Source organism: Amphiura filiformis, chromosome 5 (genome assembly GCF_039555335.1).
Source record: "Amphiura filiformis chromosome 5, Afil_fr2py, whole genome shotgun sequence".
NCBI lineage: Eukaryota > Metazoa > Echinodermata > Ophiuroidea > Amphilepidida > Amphiuridae > Amphiura > Amphiura filiformis.
The window spans coordinates 38,201,494-38,224,009 of NC_092632.1; the positions used below are offsets into that span (position 1 = coordinate 38,201,494).

The window sequence follows — 22,516 nt, forward strand, 5'->3', positions numbered from 1 at the left end:
ACGCAACGGGTTGATGAAATTTTTTGAACACTGCGCCCAGCAATACAATTTGCGTCTGGGCGCTAAGAATTTGCGCCCAGCGGGAGCCTTGGGTATATGGTATAATATGCTAGGTGAATTCAAATTTGTAGGTATGCTACATGTAGATTAATTCAAATTTTCTAGTACTGCATCATTTTATATATTAAAGCCCTTGAGTAAAGAAAGCCAAAACTGAAAACCTTTTTGTCATAGCACTTTCAGTATCAAAGTTACATCTTGTCAAAGATTGACTTTCATCAAAAAGATTCTGCTATCAAAATTCCCCAAAACAGCATTTCGGTGGTGTTCCTAGATCTTAGTCTCATGATGATAGCAGCTTTTTTTTTTTTTTTTAATGGAACTGCTATCAAAATCCCTCTAAAATTCCATGTGCGATTGTTTTATGACCATAAAAATCATATATTTGGGTCAAGTGAAGTATAGAAAACATATTTATGTAGGTTTCCTTGACCAGCCTGTCCAATCTGTTCTTTTAAATTTCGATGTAAATATGTATTGTGTTTGGGGCCCGGTCTAGGCGAATTTGGCTGACTAGCAAAATAAACTAAGGTTTGCCTCTCATACCTAAAATTTGCCATCAAACTGCATCATTTTATATATCAAATTAAAGCCCTTGAGTAAAGAAAGCCAAAACTGAAAACCTTTTTGTCATAGCACTTTCCATAGCAAAGTTACATCTTGTCAAAGATTGACTTTCATCAAAAAGATTCAGCTAACAAAGTAGCATATCGGTGGACGGTGGTGTTTCTAGATCTTAGTCTCATGATAATAGCAGCTTTTCTATGTGGAACTGCTATCAAAATCCCTCTGTAATTCCATGTTCGAGTCTCTCATCACCATAAAAAATCATATATTTGGGTCAAGTGAAGTATAGACAACATATTTATGTAGGTTTACTTCAGGCCAATTCCACCGTTACGGACGTTACAGATACATCCAACTTGCAACTTTTAAGTGAATAGCACACATGTTTGCTGTTAGGATAACACTTTATTTCTTAGTATGCTACTAGTTCACACTCTAATGTTCAATATAATGAAGCAATTTTGTTTTGGCTTTCTTAGTTAATTAGCTACAGAAATTAGAAACGAGCGTTACGGACGTTACACAAAAGTGCCTGCCTTTTTGACAGATGGTACATATCCTTAAATATCCACTCAGTTCTGTGTTTTATTTTTTTCTGTTAACTATATTGAGCAAGCCCTGACTCCATTCTATGTAAACATGAAAAGCAAGTTTGAAATTAATACTCCTGTATCGCCCTACACTGTTGATTTAGTGTTAGGGACGTTACATTTTATCTCAAATGTAACGTTTGTAACATTTTTCATATTGAAAAAAAACTGTCAAGGTGCTTCCTCAGATTTTTTTCTTTACTATCTTGAAGTAGGTCTGACATCAATCTATGGAGGCATGATTAGCAAGTTTGAAATAAATGCTCCTGTTTTGAGCAATAATGTTCCAAAATTTTGTTACGGACGTTACAAAGGCACTTTTGGCATGGAATTGGCCTTCACCAGGCTGTCCAATCTGTTCTTTTAAATTTCTATGTAAATATGTATTGTGTTTGGGCCCCGGTCTAGGCGAATTTGGCTGACTAGCAAATTATGTGTTAAAGATAAGGTTTGCCTCTCATACCTACATAGGGTGTCTTCAGTGTTAATTATTTTCATTATAAATGTCGCAAAATATTAATATTTACAATAAGTAACAACCTGCAAAACTGTTTGACCTCTCCATATATATTCATACATTGCTCACCTAAACTCGCTTGCCAGTCCTATAAGCCGTACCTATGTATATTTAGGACTGGCTTACACCATTTTGGATGTCAATGGGAAATACACAAGGAGGTACTACACCCTGCCCAATTTTGTGCCTATTTTAGCATTTTTCTCAAAATTATAGTGCCTTGGTGGCAAGTAAGATATGTATATTATAGGGGCAAGGACTACAACTACTGCACTGTAAATTTTATTTCAGCACAGACAACAGTTGTGGAGTTACAGTCAAAAATGAGGGAAAACCAATATTTGATCAATAAATCAATAATTACTTGCCTTGAGTTGCTGAATTTTCAGTGCAGTAGTTGTAGTCTTTGCCCTATAATATACATATCTTACCTGTCACCAATGCGCTATAATTATTGAGAAAAATGCAAAAATAGGCACAAAATTGGCCAGGGGTGTAGTACCCCCTTAACGATTTGCACAGGTCAGAAATTTGAAAAACATTCTTTAAAATGTCATCAATGTATATTAAGGCTGGCATTTTCGGTCGGGTAAACGGGTACCGCCGAGATTACATTACCGGTAGGAAATACCTCCCCGGTACTGAATTAAAAAAAAAAAAAAAAATTTTTTTTTTTTTTTTTTTGTAATTCGGTACCCGTTACTCACTCGAAAATTGCGGCAGGTACCGGTACAAAATTACCCGAAAATGCCAGGCCTAATGTATATAAAAGTGGTACCGTAGCAACCTTATTGTGCTTGCTAATTTAAGACTCTGTTGAAACAAAATTAAAGGGGGGTAACCCTATTGGTTTTGGATAGGGATTGTCTTTAAAATTACATAATAATATCAAATATCGCCCCTTTATGCTGCTTTGTGAAAAACGAGAGCATTTGCAGCGTAAATGTGAATAAATAACCAAATTTGCAATCCAATACCTTGGTATACGTGAATTGCATTCTGGGCAGGCAAGCAACAACAACAATTCCCGTTCGTATGACGAATGCTGACATGCTGTACAATGCCCGGCACGTATTGAACGGAAAATATTTGTTGTTTTTTTCGTACAGTTAAAAAAAAAAAGGAAACAAAATATATTTCCCCTTGCAATATGTACATTTCAAATGAATATAAAAAGGTTTGGGTTAAAAATGGAGAGGAAAAAATCTTCCGATACCGAATTTTGAACCGGTACCTCACGGGTGAAGCACGACGGCGCGCTAACTAATTGAGCTATTCGCCCACTACGTCCGACGTGGAAGTTTTATAAATATATACGGGCGACCGTCTCCTCCTCAGCAGTTAGTGTGGTTCGCTTTTTTCACAGAATGTGTATGACGCGAAACCAAAGTAGCTGTTGAGGAGACTCATGATTCGCAATTCATCCCGCACTCCAGAAATCCAAGTAAGTTCTAGTATTTACAAACTGGTAACCTGTAAAAGCCGCTGTGTTTCATGATTACTCCAAAATACGTCAACTTGGAGCGTCAAATTTCAGGAAAATAAAAAAAAAAATAGTATCTATCATGTGATACCAAAACCTCATCAACAATGAAAAAATCGGGGGATGATGCTGTCGATCGGGTTACGGACCTTTAAGGATCGAATGCATTTTAGTGTCCAAAAGGCAAAATTATCATCAAAGTTCCATGAATTCTGCACCCTTATGAAGGGATCAGAATTGAATCGGAATAAAATATCCGATCTTTTATTCAAAAACACAAAATTACAACTTTAAACATACTTTTGGCAAAAGACATTATTGCCAAACAATATAGAATAGAAACTTCGACGTCAACTTCTCAAAATATTGGAGAAATATGCTCACCAAACATTGGAAAAGTACGCAATCCAATTCCCATTCAAACGCGTGGGAAACTGAAAGTGCATAATCCCCACTATGCTCACCTGAGTTTTCATATCATATTTTGTGGTGAAAAATGATTGCAAACGGGTAATTTGCAATCATTTTTGGAGCAACGATTTCTTTGTACCGACGGCTAATATTGTATATGTGAATGCACATTTAAACACATACAAACACATACACAGCACCTGTTGGAACTCCCGGTCAGAGCTGGGAGTTTCATTGTTTGTCCGGCACGCTTTCTACAGCGTGGGGTTTGGAATTCCGAAAATCGGTAAAAAGGTGGGGGTTAAAATTTTGCTGTATAAAGGGTGGGTTTCTAAAAAGCGTGGGAGCAATATATAAAGCGTGTGGGTAAAGTCACCAATTAAAAAAATACATTATATTTTAATAAAGTAATTTGATGATCTGTTCAAAAACATTCACATTTTGTTCGCAAATTAATTTTCAACTCGTAAACGTCACCCATAGTAAAATCGACGATCCATAAATTTTATGAATGGAAATGATTAGTCAAATGAACTCAAATCAGTCTCTACACAGCCGCTTAGACCCGCTCGCTCCACACTAGAAGTGGAGCGGGTGGAACCACAACGGCTGTGTAGAGACAGATGTTTCACGGCTATCGCCATCGATTCAGGATGTCAGCCCACTACCATTCGCCTACATACATGTACACAAAAAATGGCAAAGATCGTATTTATCGTAAGATGAACGCATTCAGTACTAATAATTGTGCCAATAATGTAGCAAATGTTTCAGATGAAGAAGAAAATCATGAGTGTTTGTTAGATGGGAATAAATTCTGCATCAATATATGTAAACTGAAATGGACAAGGATGGTGCAGATAGTGATAAATGAACCCGGAAGTGACTAACATTTGTGCTGATGTTCAATCTTCCATGCTTCTGAATTTGTTGTAAGCTTTGGTCACAAAAGGGTGAGTCGGTATCTTTTGAGCAAGATTTGCCTATTTTAAATTTTGGACAGTCTAAAATTTTGCTGAAGTGTAATTTTAGCAACATTTTTAATGCAATTGCCTGTCTTGATCGGCTGTGTAAGCAATGGTCACTAGCCTAGAATGTGAAGCTATCGGTGAGCAAATTCTTAGCTTGACTTCTCGAGCAATTGTCAGTCCATCATATCAATCATGATCATTGTCCATGAGTCCGAAGTTGCTCGAGAAGTCTACTCTAGCCACGGATTTGCTCAGCTCACCGATGAGCTTAACATTCGAGGCTAGAGACCATTGCATTCAAAATCTAGTCAGATAAAGTAATGGGAGTTCTATTAAGTATTAAAAACACAGCCGATCACGATGGGCGATTGCATCAAAAATGTTGCTAAAATTGCACTTCATCTAAATTTTAGACTTCAAAATAGATGACATTTCCTCAAAAGATACCCACCCAGCTTCCCTCGACTTAAGTCTGTGTGGGGGGCAATCACCTAGTCTGCACCAACAGACCTCAACCACAAACTGTTCCAAACATATGCGGTTCTGATATCTGTAACCACATTCTCCCAAGTTTCAATTTAGGAAGAAAAGGTACTATGCACATGCACTAAAATATGATTATAAATTGAAAAAAGGACGCTTTGAATATGACAGGGGTGGATACTCAGTACAAATGACCATACAGGGAAATGCAAGCAAACATGGGTTGCATTTTCGGCCGTTTGGTATAGTTTTGACGTTTTGTGAGGTCTATTTTCTAAGATGTATTATATTGGTTTTTTCACTTCATATTTATCTCAATTTCAAATTTGCCACCTTTGGCCTCCATGGACCAGATCGTGTCGCAAATCTAACAGAAGCTTTTCTTTTTTATTCCAGTATTGTCAGAATGAAGTGCACAATGTTGTGCGGAACTTTGGAACTAAGAAAGGTATCTATTTAACTTGCTTGTTTGTTCATTATTTTTATTTGTTTATTTGTTTGCTTGTTCATTTGTTCGTTCTCTCGTTCAGAGAGGCAGGCGGTCGGTTGGTTGGTCAGTCATTCATCATTTGATTTATTAATTTGTCCTTCCTTTCTTTAAAAAAAAAAAGGGATTTCAATCATATGCCAGCTCTTCAATGGGTCATGTCCATCAAATTTAGAGCTCAGGCCAAAAAAAAAAAAAGATTGTTTGCTTGTCCTCCACCGACCGACCCTAATCTGGAATATCTGGAAAAAAGTTTTTTTTGTTTTACTGTACAAATGAAAACAAACCCTAATTTTGGAAATTCCAGAAAAGTTTGTTTTTCTTTCAACTTTTTGGCATCCTGAAAAGTTTTTTTTACAGTTTCTTCACACTTCTAAACTGTTTAAAGACATGAATGAAGTAGTATACAGTAGAGAAATATCCCAATTCACAACTGTTCGGGCTAAAAGCTAATTAAGGGTAGCCAAGGTACTGTTGGTCGAAGCAGCCAAAAAATATTGATTTTCATTATGTAAATCAATATATTATTGAAAAATAACACTTTGATGTTTTGCAAAAGTTCATTCTACAAACCATATTTTCACACCTTGCTTGATTTATCGTTGTTAATGAGTTATGTACGTTTATGTAAGTGTTGTGGGTGTTTCAGCCCTCCTACAACATAACTCAAGAACCACAGGACCTACAAAAGTATATCTGTGATATTTGAATTCTTCTACACACTCGCTATAAAATGAGCAATGCGATTTTTGCCAAAGCTAACTCGCAAGATGCTGTGAACTACCAAATCGCAACACTTTAAAATAGTGTCAAACCTTAAAGGCGGTACACTTACAGTCACGTTTTGGCTTTGATCTTTAAAAAAATATTTTTAAAAAAATCCCACCGACCGACCGGCCCAATTCTGAAAAAGTTGTGGAGGACAAGCAAACAATCTTTTTTTTTTTTGCTTCAACAATAGGAGTTACAAAATACTTCATGAACTGAGCTACTATTATGGCTGAAGACTCATCCCAGTCTATATTATAACATACCTGGAAGGGTATACTAACTTGTCCCTGCACTGCTCTAGACTTTTCACAATGTCAAACCATAATTTGCATTTCATTGTTTTGATTATCCTGTAGTTCGATGCTACCAAGCTGCATGCCAAAGACTGGTGAACGATCAACCTTCCAGGTAAGAAAATTGCACTGGTCAATTCAGAGGCTCAATATAATTGCCAATAAGTTTAATACACAGCATAGTTTATGACCCTGAAATGAAGCTTGGGCACAAGAGTCCATTGGTCAAAGGTCACAGGTCATGTAAGGTTATTTTTCAACATTATTAAAAATACTCCTTCGTCCACAAAGTGTGATCTAGATATTGATGCAACTTCAGTGGAGTTATCTTTGGGTGATGGGTGAGGGTTTATCAGAGGTACAGTACTCAAGAAGTTGAGGTCAAAGGTGGTCTATGGTAATTTGGGGTTAATGTTAACATCTGCAGAGGATGATCACTTCTATATGTACATTCACAACACAACAGTGAATCAGAATTCATGTTCAAGAATGCTTTGGGTCCCACTCATTGGGTCAAAGGTCATGTAGAATCTGGGACATTTGCATAAAGCCTCCAATATGTACATGTATGTAATGCAGGTATAAAGTAATATTGCATGGGTGGATTTTCATGCAACTTGGTGGAAGTTATTTATTTATTGTACAGCATTATTGGTATGCTGAGTGGCAGTCAACATGCTATGTACATGTACATGCATATATCGATCGATCAAAATGAAGAAATCTCAAATTAGTATCCCTCCTCTAAGGGCGTCCTATGAAATAGGACAAGTGATAATCTGTCTACATGGTCTAAACAGATGCACCATCTTTTCAATGCACTTTAACAACTAAATTTTTGTCAAATATCTTTATAAATTACAATCTAAACCTTCCGGCTTGGGACTGATTATTTTGACTTTTATTTGTAATGTTTATGTGTGTAGACTCTGTAAATATCCAATTTTCAATTTCATTTGATTACTTTAATAAAACACCTCTGCAAATGATTGGCTTAAGTAAGTGCCTAGGCTTCTAATTCTAAAGGATGATACTGTACTTAATAATGCTACAAACTGACCCAATGATGAAAATTGTCATAATTCATAGATGAAGATATTATTGTACACAATAAGATGAGTGACACCATTTAGCACGCACATGCATTTCTGATGCAATAATATATTTTGTAATTAAAGGGAATAAACCTCTTCCTGGTCTAAAATTCTTTGATGTGTGAACTGTGATATTTCTGCCCATGGACATCAGGCCTTGGGCTGTTTGTGCAGGAATGAGAATTTTCTGGCTTTTGCCTGAATTCAGGCAGTTTTGAATGTCCAAATTTACGCATTTTTATTTTTTTTTAAAGCCTGTTTTGGACCTTTTAAGGCCAAATTCAAGCACTTTTTCAGGCAGTTTTCAAAAAATCCATTCTCATGCCTGTTTTGTGGGAGAGTAATCTCAAGAGTATACAGGCCTATGTTACAGCCATCTTACAACCATAATATTAGTTGTTTGTAGCAAGCTATCAACTGACAGGATGTTTAATTATATATGTATACCATTCAGATAATCATAGTAACAATATGATATCTAAGACTTGTATCGTAAACAACAGTGGTTGATTTGAAGGGCTAACAAAGTGATATCATATTGTGATTAATTGGGTGCTGAGATGCTGTCCTCCTAGGATGGTCTTAATGATTCTTTTGCTCAGCCATCCATACAATTCTCTTTGTACTATGTATCAGAAAAAAGTATGAATATGGATAATAAGATGATGATACAATGCTTATTATGCTTAAAATAGCCTTAAGCAGTTTTGTGGCTACCATATGTCTGTTATAAAATCATTGTATGGCAGTAGCATTTATGTGATTTGCCTGAAAAGAGGTGATGTGTGATCACAGTGAATGTAATATGACATACATGTACTGAATGTAACATTAATGTTTTGTTATGAATGCAAATTTATGTGGCGTTTCAAAAATATTGCAATAGCAATGTTATTGGGGAAATGGGTTAATTAAATTGGGACCACAGGTCTGATGTGGAGTTTTTGTGTAATTGTGATATCAAATTTACATTATATTAAAAGTCAGATGTTGTTTGATGTTCTTTATTGTATGGTTTTGTTTGTTTGCTTGTTTGTAGTTTGTTTCTCTCTATATTTTTAGTTGATCATCATGTATGATGTGCATATTGTATTTAGCTGATTTAAAACACAAGCAAGTCAAGGCTTAAATTATGTAGGTAACAAATAAAAGTAGAAAAGTGAAACAAATTGATTTTTTTGCAGTGCAAATGAAAGTCTAAATCATTTCCTATTTGACACATATTAATTTAAAAGAACAATTACATAACTCCACAAATTGATGTTATCTGTTAAATGTATTGACTGTTAGGATCATCCCAAACCATGATATGACTAATTGTACCGTACTCGGTATTGTCATAATCATTATGGACAAATTCAGCTATGACTGGATGAGCTATGACCAGAAATCTAAAGTTCTTTACTTATCAGTAGAAAATAGGACAAGTATCCAGCACTATAATGCAATATTTGTAGGTAGACGTAACTATTATAGGCATTATGTATTAGACAGGCTTTATTTAGTGTTAAATGGTGGAGACTAATAATATTACTACCCAGGAAGTAATCAAAGAAATCTGTTAATCTCTCTGTGTTAAATGCAATTAAACTTTACATATTGATTGAATCATAAAATTTGCTTCTATGTGTTTAATTAAAATGGAACTAATATAACTTGATTGTCACATAAAAACCTGTAGTTACAGCCAAGTCCCCTTCTGAGATTTTCTTCTTGTTGTTGCTAGAAAGTCATATAAAAATACTTTGTAAGGTTGTTATTTACTCGTGTTTTGTAATTTGTAAAAGTGCCTCCCACTAAGTGTTTGTATCTTAGGTGGGGCCACAGTATTTAAGGAAAAGACAAAGGCATTTCTTTTAGAAGTAAAGCCCACACGGAGTGCTGCTATTCTTAACACAGTCTGACAAGTTAATATATGATTTGCTTTAAAGATCCAGGAAGGATCATGCTTGGTGGGAAATGGTTTTACTTTATTTTTTTTTATCTTTATCTTTTGAATCAACAATTAGTTCATATTTTTGAAATGATGAAGGCATACAACTGTATCGTCAGACAATGCCATACAAATGATTTTTTTCTCTCTATGCAGTATCCAAAGTTTTGATTGTATTTCTAAATAATTAAGAATGTGTTGTAAGGCCTAAAAATATTTAAAATGTTTAGTAAGGCCTAAAAAAATTGTTTGATTGGCATAACAAAAAATTAGGATAGGTAGGGATTTTTATTTTTTACTTTTAAAAAGCTGTCAATGTAAATTGTGTTTGATAAAGGCCTTGGAACTTTTTTTCCTTCTTTTTTAAAAATGTAATTAGTTAATTAATTCTTATTTATTTATTTATTTATTTATTTTTTGCAACAAAAAAAAGTCGGGGTCGGGCCTACTTTTAGGGTCGGTCGGATTACGCCAATCAAATATTTTTTTAAAGGCCTAAGTTATAGTGAAATGCTGAAATGCACTATTGGGTATGTGACCGGTTTTGTGTGTGTGGGGGGGATGGAGGTTGGTGGGTGTTTGTTATGTTTTAAAGTCTTATGGGAATATCATAGGCAAAAACATAAATACACCACCATACATGTAAGGAATCCTTTATTCATTGCTCTATGACCAAACTGTATTTTCAATAAATTACATCGTAGCCAGCAATTGATGTAAGCCATGTCCTACTTGACATCGTGCAGTGATCTTAGTAATGATCGCAATAACTCGGGATTAAACCATAATGACTAATTAAGGAACTCCTGTGATGTATCCGCCGCCATGAAACTGCTCCCAGCATTATCAACCTCAATTGTTACTAAAGAGCCTAATTTTATAGCATCGTAAGTGATGTATGTCTCTAGCAATGCAAATTAATAAAAGATTTATTGAGAAAAGAGGGAAGTAGATGTCTTTGTAATAAATGTGTGTGATGCAGCCATTAGCTGGGCTTTTGTTAAAGGTCAGACGTTAGACTAAATATTAACTTATTATGGTTATGAAAAATGTATATCTCTCAAGTGTTTCCAATTTTAGAATGTAGTATTTTAGAATTTGTAAGTCTAATGAGATTGCACTTATATTTTATGGGCACTGGTCATTCAGTTTAGTAAATGCTTTAAGCTTAAATTCATATTTTGTTCTTCATTCTTGATTAAATTATTCAGGATGATTTTACTAAATCAACTTTTAATTATTATACATGTAGGATTGTGGAATGAAAGCTTGAATTAACACTATAGTACAGTACTCCTCAAAGGACACCATGTTTGTGTGCATTGAACTAAAAAGTAAACCTTCTGGCTGAGTAAAACTGTTGGTTATTAAATGCATCATAGTGGCAGTCAAGACTCATTCAATGCAAAAATGGACTAATGGTGTATATTTTTGTTAAAAAATGTTTTTTAAGAATGAGAACACCTTCCTTAGACTTTGCTCTAAATAATAGTGCAAAAAATGTACCTTTTACTTGCATATTTTTCGAGTTATCTTGTTACAAAAATCATGTAATGCTGTCAAAAGTGAACTCTAGATACACATTTGAGTAAAAAATGTCAAAATAATGCGCAAAAGTGACCAACCATTTCACCATTTTAAAAGAGGAAACAGGAAAAGTGATCATGCCTTCTGGCAAGTTTCCTATAGGGCTTGAACCCAGGACCTCAGGTTTGTAAAACCTGTGCCTTAACTAATTGGACATTGGAGCCTTGTGATGGTGCTAATCATAACATTATTTATAACTAAGTCATACGTTCTTGTATATTTTTAGGTTAGAATATTCAACACAGCATAGACATCTACTATGGAATAATTGCTGTAGAAGATCATTGCAAACAACCAGTAGCTGCTGTGAGTATAGAGGTTAAACTATGTTTAATTTTTTAAACTACTAGTGCACCTGCGGCTGTGAGAGTCCTGATGCTGTGAGAGCACTGGCATGATAGCGATACTGTTTAACCCCAGATGACCTTTGACCTCTGATGGCCTCGGTGTAATTTTTTCATGCTCCCCTCATATGAAGGATTCCACCTATCATGTTGAAGCCCAATAGGGCAAAGTTTAAATTTAGCCCCTACATGACCTTTGACCTCGGTTGACCTCAATTTTGTTTTTGCATATATTCCCCTCGTATCAAGGATTCCACTCACCAAGTTTGAGCCGAAAGGACAAAGTTTGAAATCCATGACCTTTGACCTCGGATGACCTCCATATAATGTTTTTCATGCTCCCCTCATACAAAGGTTTCGACCCACCATGTTTGAGCCCGATCGGACAAAGTTTGAAATTTGACCCCTCCGTAATGACCTTTGACCTCGATTGACCTCAATTTTGGTTTGCGCATATATTTCCCCTCGTATCAAGGATTCCACCTACCAAGTTTGAGCCTGATAGGACAAAGTTTGAAATCCATGACCTTTGACATTTGACCTCGGATGACCTCCATATAATGTTTTTCATGCTCCCCTCATACAAAGGTTTCGACCCACCAAGTTTGAGCCTGATCGGGCAAAGTTTGAAATTTGACCCCTCCGTAATGACCTTTGACCTCGGTTGACCTCGATTTTATTTCGCGCATTACATTCCCCTCCTATCAAGGATTCCACCCACCAAGTTTGGGCCCGATCGGACAAAGTTTGAAATTTTGACCTTTGACCTTGACCTCCGATGACCTTCAAAACCACATGGCCAACATGCTTTTCCCAATACCTATCTATATCCCAACTTTCAGCACGATGCGTCGAAGTGCGGCGAAACGCATAGCCGGACAGACAGACAGACAGATAGATAGATAGACAGATAGACAGATAGAGAACTGTTATTGGATTTGCCTTTATACCTACTTATTTTTCATCAGAAATCCGTCAATAGGGTATTTATATAAAGGAAAGACTTGGATTTTCGTGAAATTGTCATGTCCATCATTCAAATCATGAATGGGTAAAAGTAGCCTACATGTACGTCGTTTAATAGCGCTGTATGTGAAACACAAAATTTAAAAAAAAGAAAAAAAAGCAGCAAATAGACCAAGATCAAAGTTTTATATCTCATTAATTAGAAAGAATTAAGGTCTGTTGGTGGATTTGCAGAGCTCCAAAACATATTGCTACACACCAATTTTTTCAAAAAAAGTCAAAAATCACGAATAGAACCGGATGTGATGCAACTGACAAGATCAGAACCTCTAGGATTTTAACCTCTCCAGTGTTGAAATTAAATCTTCCCATCCATACGGTGTTTTCAACAATTATGTAATGTATGAGTGAACTGAATCCCACATTGAGTGAACTTGGACGGAACAACATGACACGCATGTCCATACGGTGCTTTCAACAGTTGAAACAATTAAGTCATGTATGAGTGAATCCCACGGTGAGTGAACTTGGAAGGAACAATATGACATTCATGTTGTTGCAAGTCAAGACTGCAACACTCTGGTCAACCAAACCTCTGAATATGTTCATGTGATACATCTTGAGTGCTCTCAAAGGATAAACTAGGTTAGGGGAGTGGTGGTGGGTAAACTGAAACCACATATTTTAGGGGGACTGAGACATACTGAATATGAGTTCCCTTGTAGTGTAAAAACTTCCCAAGGCCTTAAAAATCTTGAGTTCAGAATCTTTTTAGGTTTAGCCTTGTGTGTATGGTGTGTGTTCATTGCGACATTCAAAGTGAGGACAAGTGTCAAAGTTATGCATTCAAAGTGGGGACATTTTGACAAATTGAGGTTAAAATCTGAGTCAACGCTTTGTGAGTAGGTGCATTGGATAACAATCTTCCTATAGGGGGTATAGGGTGGGTATAGGCTATTACGTCACTTTGTATGCACATTTACAGACAAGGTGAGGTGACCTCACTTTGAATGTAATGCCATTACAAACCCCATTTACATACATGTGTATCACAAGTCCTCGCTTCGAATACTCGTGCACGTGGGGGTGGGTGTGTGTGTGTGTGAATCACAATCATACACATAATTTCCTTGTCATTATTTTTTCTTTCAACTAATTTCTTCTTGTTTAGATGAAGAGATGAAGACAGTGTTGACGCCACCTTTTGCTGAGTCAGTATCAGAAGGAGATATAAGGTGGGATAAAGGTAAGACAGCATTAAAAAATCAATCAGTGATTGAAAAATGATCAAATTATGATGTACTTATTGAAAAGTAAAACAACTGTGTTAATTAAAAGATGTTTTTTTAATCGATTAAGTGTGCTTAAATTGTATTGTAATGAGTCACGTACAACTAGATTACTTAAAAGCTGACTTAATTGCAGTATTTATAACTTTGCAGTTGAACACAAGTGGGTATAACTCACTTTACATTGTACCATGTTTAGTCAGTTGTCATTGCAGTTATAAACAAATCAGCGATCTGAATTTATTTTTAAATAAAGAAATAGCATCTTCTTGTCACACTCAATTACGTCCGACCGACGGTTGACGGGCCGTCACCACCCGGCGTGACATGGTCTTGGTTGGTACCGTGTTAACATGGAATTACTAATTCCTCATAAGGGGGATCATGATTTGAATCATCCTAAAATGACTGGGCCTTCAATTCAAGTCAATAGTTATTAGTTTTGAAGGCCTTTCTTTTAGGAAGTCTGTAACAAATGAGATTTCCTGTTAGATTTGTGATCCTCGCAAGACACCAGCGTGGATTTGGGTATAATCAACACGTGCAGGTGTCACAAATGCCATTATCTAAGTGAAAAGTATAAAAAAATGTATTTGTGTATTCAGATTGACATATTGATCCCTTGTAATGTACTTAGCAGAGAAGCAATTTATTATTATAATAAAATCACATGCCTTATTAAAAGTGGTGAATGTGGTCCTTTAAAGTGAATTACCACAGTGTCGTAAATCGTAAACTTTTGACATGGATCACTTCAACTTTCACTTTTTTTGGTCCATTATATCCCCATATAGTTCAAATGTAATTAAATCCCAATATATTTGTGTGTCATCACTACCCCTGCTGTAGTGATAATATTTGGGCATCTATTTTTTCAAGTGTGATCAATCACACTTGTCAGGCATGCCCAGTATTAAATCCTGAATGAAGTACATCAGATGGGCACCCACCATCATTGTTGTTGACAAATAATGGGCTGTTCCATTTAAAATCACACTACCCCTGTGGAAGATTTTGGAAATATCTTCCACAGGGGATCATGAATTTTAAATTGATTAAACACATTAGGGATCTTCATTTGAAACTCGCCCTATCTCTGTGGAAGATTCAGGTTGAATCTTTCTCAGAGGGTGTATGAAATTCAAATGGAGCTGCCTAATGTGTTCATTCTATTTGAAATTCATACTCCCTCTGTGTGGATTTTAAATGGAATAGCCCAATTTTGACAGGTAATACAAAATGGTACTTCACTTCCTGTGAGGAAGTGCATGGTCACACTTCGTTGGGGATACGCGTATCACATTACAGCTCATTAGAGCGTAACCAGACTTGTCACTGTCTTCAAGGCTGACGATTAAATTATCCAAATTGTCTATAGCGGAGTAGAAAGTCCAAATTAAAAGGTTTAAGTTACACTCATGTGATGTTCTTACATTACACGTTACCATCTGTAGGGAGTAAAACGATCTACTTAATGTAAACTAAGCTCTGGAATAAACATCTTCAATTTCTTTCAATAGCTTAAGTTATCATATTTTCTAATGCTGGCATTGATGTAAAACTTTGTGGTCAACTTGTGTCAAGTTATTAATTTGTCATGATTTATGGTAGTGCAGCATTACCATGGAGTCTAGAAAAGTTACGGGATATGTTCATTGTATATATTCATTGCATATTTATTAAAAATCTCAGCGGTTGAATTGCATGACATTGATGTTAAAATTGTATTATGAGACAAACATGCATTATTTAAAACACTCAAATATTAAAAACGTGAAAATAAATCTGAACACATTAAGAATTACACTTGACAGGATTTGGAACAATATTAAAATGACTGGCAAGAAAAATACTAAGTTGCTTTAAGCAGGGGACTAGATTGAAATCTTATGGTCCTACATCTAAAAGAGCCAAATTTTGGGTGGTCTTCTCTATGCGTCATGTGGGACCGATACTCACTTAGTGGGAACCAGAATGAGAACCTCTCGGACGTGCTTGGTTTCTGGGCAAATTCCTTGCATATGTTTTGACTCATTTCAGACAAAATTGTTTAAGCTTAAATAAATGAGAGTAAAAAAGAGTAGCAAGAAAAATGTATTTAAATTAAAGTGGGAAACAAGGTTGATTTTCCAAGTATATACGTTTTGTATTTATTTGTCTAGAATTTTGTGATTATGTTATTGAAAAGTCCTGAAATTTATGAAACATTATTTAAATAAATCTAAGGGGATTCAGATGTGATTTCTGAACTAATTTAAATTTTATAAGAATATGTGTACATCCATATCAAAACGATGCACATGTCGGCTGCTACATGTGTCTCATTTCACATAATAGCTAGGAATAAATACCAGACTCATCTCAAGTGGGCGTCACTTCAAAACATCCCTAGGTCACATAGTTTAGGAATATGTTCCATGTATTCCTAAATCAAGCGACTTCGGTATGATTTGAGGTGACGTCCACTCGAGATGAGTCTGGTATCTATTCCTAACTATTATGTAAAATGAGACACATGTAGCAGCCGACAAGTGCATTGTTTTGATATGGATGTACACATATGTGCATTATGCTACTGCAGATTCGGCTAAAAATGGCATAACCATCACTGTTGTAGGGTAAGGGTAGGATAGGTTTCAATGCAGGGGCATAGTTACTCAATACTGGATGTCACATGAGGAAGAGATCAGTAATTGCCACAATTCTGTCCACTATTTTTTGCCAGTAGACATGCTATAGTGCACTCACAACTGTTTCAAACACTAGCTTTAATTAGAATCTGATGTAGTACTGTGTTATGTCTTATTTCAGCTGTGGGTGATTATGTAAAAGAAGATGAAGTAATAGGAGAAATAGAAACAGACAAGGTAAGGGCTTTGAAGGCAAAACAATGTTAATTTAAATGTGTGTAATAAGCCCAATCGCCATTGTAACTTCCGGTTTTTGAGAGCACTTTAGGGACACTTTGACCTCTGACATATCGGAAATTGCTCTAATTATTATTCATTTATTTATTATTGTAACAGTGTTATCATTAACAATATTCTAGATAAATAATCTATCTATATCATGGTAATATTTTTTTTTTTATTGTAATCTGAGAAAATTGTTTTGAGTAAATATTTTGTACACACAAAACCAATTTTCCTGATAGGTCAGAGGTAAAGTGTCCCAAAACTGCAAAACTGTCCCACAATGCATTGCAAAATTTCAATGCCGATTTGGCTTATTGCTGTCAAACGAGAACCAAAACATTCTCAAACCTGCAACTGGGGAAATAACACAATGACCATAAGGGTATGCTACCCCGGAAAGACCGTACAGCTCCGAAAGACCCCTGAATAGGGCTCTCAGCTCCCAAAGACCCATCATGTATGGGGGAGCATACCCATCAAAAAATAGACAATGTCAAGCATATTCTACATGTTCAATTTTCACTATTTCTTTTGCACAGACCTCGATCCAGGTCCCAGCACCATGTAGTGGCGTGATTACAGAACTGTTGGTAAATGATGGGGACGTTGTAACAGCAGGACTAGAGCTGATGAGAATTAAAATCACTGGTAAGTAGACCTAAGAAACGTATTGAGTTTTGCTTGTTTGCATGTTTTTGTATAGTTTTATCAGATAATTGATGTCTTTTTAGTTTGCCAGTACCAAAAGATATGTGAGTTTGAACCAAATCATTTAACAATTAGGAATTGTGATGAAATGTTTGAGCAAAAATGGTATATTTGAGTAGTGTAGAGGTATCTGATACCATATATATTAGCTAGTGTTAGTAATAGTGTTATTAGGTCAGTAAAAAGCAGTAAATATTTATTGGAAAGCCTGGACTATAATAAGCTTCCAAAAAAATATTGTAATTCATTAAATGGAAATTTCTGTGCAGAATTGCACAAAATTTCATGTTAATTTGTGGTGTAAAAAACCAAGCATCCCTGCTCATGAGATACATAGTGCACAAGATCCTGGACGACTTTTTCACTTGCGAATTAAGAACCAATAATAGATAGCCCTTGTAGTTGTAATTTTCTTGTACTCATATGACCAGGGTCCAATGCTTTTCGCAGCGCTGCGCCGCAAAATTTTCTTTTCTCCGAGCAAATTTCATTTGCATTATGAAAGTTTTTCTGTGCAATTCACTGGAGTTGAAATGTGAACAAAAAAGGTCTTTTGTTTGTCTATATTGAAATGTCAGCCTTGTTTGAAGCCTCACAGTAATGTAACCATTTGCTAATCTGTATCGTACCAGTGTTGCTTACTTTCGCGTATTTATCATGTATTTAGGTTGCTTGTGAAGGAACTTTGAGGCATAATATTTAAGCTATGTTGGAAAAGCACACACATGCATTTAATACTTCGGGATGTATTATAGCTAAAATAATAGATTCTCGATCACGATCGTGTTCAATTTGTACGCAATAGTAAATTGTGTCGAGCGCACACAATGCTTGCCACTCACGCTTACCGTAACGCAATCGACGGTAAACAACATTCCAAACCAACCAATCACAGCTTTCGGGGCACAGTGTTGCTAGGCAGCCGACTCGAGGTCAAGGGCATGTCACACTAGCATGTTATTCCATGAAAAATGCGACATACGCAGTGCACACATTAAAGTAAACAAGCTCATGATCGAGAAATTATTATTACAGCTATAGTAGGGGTGAAAATAGTGATTCTGTGAGCAAATCAGGGGGATATGATTTGAAAGTGTGTTTTTGTACTTTGAAGCATGTAAAAAGTACATGTATGGTCAAAAATTGTGTGATTTAGATATCATCATGCTAAAAAATATACCCTATGACAAGTTCATGGTTTTTTCTTCCTGTGTTTTATATGTGTGTTTTATAAAATACAAAAGGTTCCGCGCAATCTCTGTGTAATTGGTGGCTGTTTTTTCCCCGCATTTTGACACAATTTGCTATTTTCTTCCGCGCAAGTGGCTATTTTATCCGTGCAAATTATTTGTCCCTACACATGATTAACCGTGTCATATGACCACCCTGTCAAGCCATGAAGAACTTGATTTATGACCAAAAATTGCAAGATTATAGACTATTATTTATCCTCACAAAGTCACCGTTGACATTTCTCAACAGTTGACTGCACTTGCACAAGCACTTTGATAAATTAAAAGTAATTTAATAGCTACTAATGACATCTTGTGTGATCCAACATTAATAATCGTCTGCTTTCTTGAGGTGGACAGACTCAATACGATACTTAGTTGCATCAAGTTGATTGCACTATTAATATTTGATACCTCAAATGATATTGATATTTTTCTTATTACCAATTGTGGAGTGGCTGCAAACATAGCGATATTTGCACTAATATGAGTGATTGATTCATAGACATGTTGTTCTTGAAAGCCTTCTGTTGCCACCTTTTAACGATGCTGCGTATAAATGTATAATGACATCCTGCTGATACAAATCCTAAAAATATTTGTTAAGAATTGATAAGACGAGAATGATTAAATGTATGTAATATCAGTTAATGAGTGACTCACTACCAACATTATTTTTTTGACACTTAATTCTGGGTATTGAATGTCAAAACACCCAGACATGCGGAGGCGTTTGGCTGTGTCATTCTAGAGACAGAAACAATTGTGATCAAGCATAATTTGTTGGGTGTTGTGGAAAGTGATAGTGAGAAAAAAATGATCAAATCCAGTATATGCAATAAAAATTGTTTATTGTACGGTATCTAATATGTGGGTTAAAAATGACCAATGTTTTAGGAGCGGTAGGAAATTTAGACATTGTTTTGTATTGTATCTTAGAATACAATGATGATATTGGGGAGGGCGAGTTAGCGCAGCGGTAGTTCCCTCGCTTTGCACCACTGAGGTCCCGGGTTCAAGCCTCAGCTGCACAAGGACTCATGTGCACTTGGTTTATCCCGATTCCATGCTCGCTCGCAGGTTTTCTCCGGGATCTCCGGTTTCCTCCTGTATCGCAAAAATCGGTGATTCGTTGTTTGGTTATCAAAAACTTCCTTCACCCAATGGAATTTGGGGAGCTGCACAGATTATTGGTGGATGTTACAACAATCTAAATGCGGATATGCGATCTGATTGTGATGATTCACCATTGCAGCGAAATTACAGCGCTTTGAGTCCTCTAAGATCTGGAGAAAGGCGCTTTATAAATCCAAAATTTATTATATTGTACATAAAAGTACACATTTTCAGAAAGGAAATGATGCAAAGGGGTTTTGAGAAAAGCGCCAAATTTAATTTTCCATGCCAATTTTTTTTTGTCCATTTTAACAATTTACCTTAAATTTCAAAATCAACGAAAACTGCAAATATTTGGTTGAAATTGAAAAAAAAAAAATCAAATTTTGATCTTTTGAGCTATATTTTTAAAATGAAGAAAAATTCTAAACCTGAATAATTATGGTAATAGAATAGAAAGAGATGGTGGTATGGCAGGTATGCTATAATATACAATGTTTGCCATCATATTACATATTATAATCATGACCAGAAAAACTAATGGGCTGGCCTCACTGTGTTAAACTGTGAAAGATTAAATCCTAAGACCAATTTTTTTTGCGCGCAACAATACTGAGTATTCACATCGATATCACTGAGGGGGATTCCCCAATGGCGTATTAAATTTGATGTACGAGAACGAATGAAAACGCTAATAAAAAACATTATTCTTCAGTCTTCTTTTCTCGTGTTTGCTACATTGTACCTCATTTTTAGCCAAACAATTAAGAAAATACTACAATATTAAAATCCACAATGCTTTGCGATTGACCCGGGGATTGACCCCAGTGCAAGACCATTCGCCGCAAACTTTTCGGTGTGTCAATTGGCGCTGTTCATCGAAAGTGTTTACCGGTAAACAACGTGCAATGGAAACTGACCGTTATCCGCCTTTCGCCGCTATTTGACTGCGAACAGTTTTACCGGTAAAATGCAGGGGACTCAATAGAAACACGCTATATGTTTTTATTGTCTTGTCTGCAGTTCAAACAGAGACTTTGCAATCACTATTTCTGTTACTAGTATGCATGTGTATGTGCTAATATGATTAATGTTTCATAAAATGTATTGGTACTAGTATAATCAAAGCTGGTAGGAATGGTCATTGGGTAGGGGACCTTTGGTGACTTGAAGGATGTTGAGGTCAAGGTCAAAGGTCATCTAGGACTTGGATGAGGTCAATATGCACAAACATTACCAGGATTCATCAAAATACTTCTTATGAGAAGGGTCTAATGGGATGTCAAAGGGCAATAAGGTAAAAGGTCACCCAGGCCAGGCCAGGGGTTATATACATAAATCTTATGAAAATTCAGAAAATGGTTCTGATAGGGTAAATACTTGCTGGAAAAAAATTAGAAGGTATTGTAGATAAAGGGTTAGATGTTACAGCTCAAGATGTTCAGGGTGCATTTCCAGTTGTGCACAATCCAGGCAGTGCTCTTGTATATTATGTTTGAAAATATTCTTCTCCTCAAATTGCTAAGATCAACTGAGATTTGACCTGCTTGCCCTCCAGTGGAATTTTTGGGTGGGTCAGTCAATCAGAATTTTTGGGTGGGTCAGTCAATCAGAATTTTTTTTTTATGACACTGTACTGTATAGGCCTGTAGGCAATGAACATTGGTCATGTCGAAAGATAAATCAATACTTCACTTCAGACCTTCAATATGTAAGATAGATACACCATAGAAATGAATTCAATTAGAATGACAGCAGGCATGAGACACAGTTTATTGGAAACATTGATGCAGGAAAGGACTGTTATAAATGTTGTAATGGGTTTACAGTAACAATTGTCTTCTTACAAAGTTTTGAAATGAAATTTACATACAGAAAGATAATAAAAAAACCCATTAAAATTATAAACCAAAACTAAAAAAACACTTTTTTTGAAAAGGACCGACTCTGATGTTGGCCAATTTTGGGTCAATCGGTGGAGGGCAAGCAAATGTGTTTTTTGCCTTAAATTAAAAAGGAAACCATGCCTTTTATCAGTATCAAATGAGGAGAACTTCGTATTGTGAGCTGAGAACAACTTTAGTTTAGTGCTCTCTGTAACTTGTACACACGTTTATAGGTTGATGACAAAGTAGAAGGAAAAGTGTTTGCTGATCCTTGTTTTGCCTAAAGGAGCATCTCTAAGACTTTTTATCTGTAAGATGACAATATAGTAACATATTGCTGTAAAAAAAGGGCAGTGATTTATAGTGTGCTATATATACGCACAGGCACAACGCCTAGACTTTGATCCACAAGCCTCAGCACACTTTACAGATCATGACTCTGCCTGTGACATGAATTATTTCTTGTTATCTCCATAGGTGATGCACCACCTGATGCAGCACCAGCAGCCAAAGCAGAACCTGTTGCTGCCGCTCCTCCTCCTCCACCCCCTCCTACACCAGCAGCTGCACCCCCACCTCCACCTCCAGCAGCAGGTCCTATACCTACCACACCACCACCAGCAGCACCTAGACCTACAGGTCCAATGACATCAATACCTGGTAAGTACAAAGCGATTGCTCAGTGCCAGAAGTGGGTAAGTGCAGTAGCTGCCATGTGAACATTTGTCAATTTACACACAATACATTGTACTCATCTTCACATGGCAGTTATTGCACTTACCCACTTCTGGCACTGAGCAGTCGAAAGGTTGT

At 36.1% G+C, this 22,516-nt stretch overlaps 1 protein-coding gene across 1 annotated transcript in view; it reads left to right on the top strand.

The window, feature by feature from the left end:
* The window catches only part of LOC140153087 (dihydrolipoyllysine-residue succinyltransferase component of 2-oxoglutarate dehydrogenase complex, mitochondrial-like), a 38,132-nt gene that overhangs the window by 2,060 nt on the left and 13,556 nt on the right, over positions 1–22,516 (top strand). Inside the window, exons 2-8 of the mRNA XM_072175707.1 lie at positions 5,479–5,530; positions 6,697–6,748; positions 11,474–11,553; positions 13,729–13,803; positions 16,658–16,713; positions 17,301–17,409; positions 22,181–22,363. Coding sequence (XP_072031808.1) covers positions 5,479–5,530; positions 6,697–6,748; positions 11,474–11,553; positions 13,729–13,803; positions 16,658–16,713; positions 17,301–17,409; positions 22,181–22,363 — 607 coding nt within the window. The remainder of the gene's footprint in view (positions 1–5,478; positions 5,531–6,696; positions 6,749–11,473; positions 11,554–13,728; positions 13,804–16,657; positions 16,714–17,300; positions 17,410–22,180; positions 22,364–22,516) is intronic.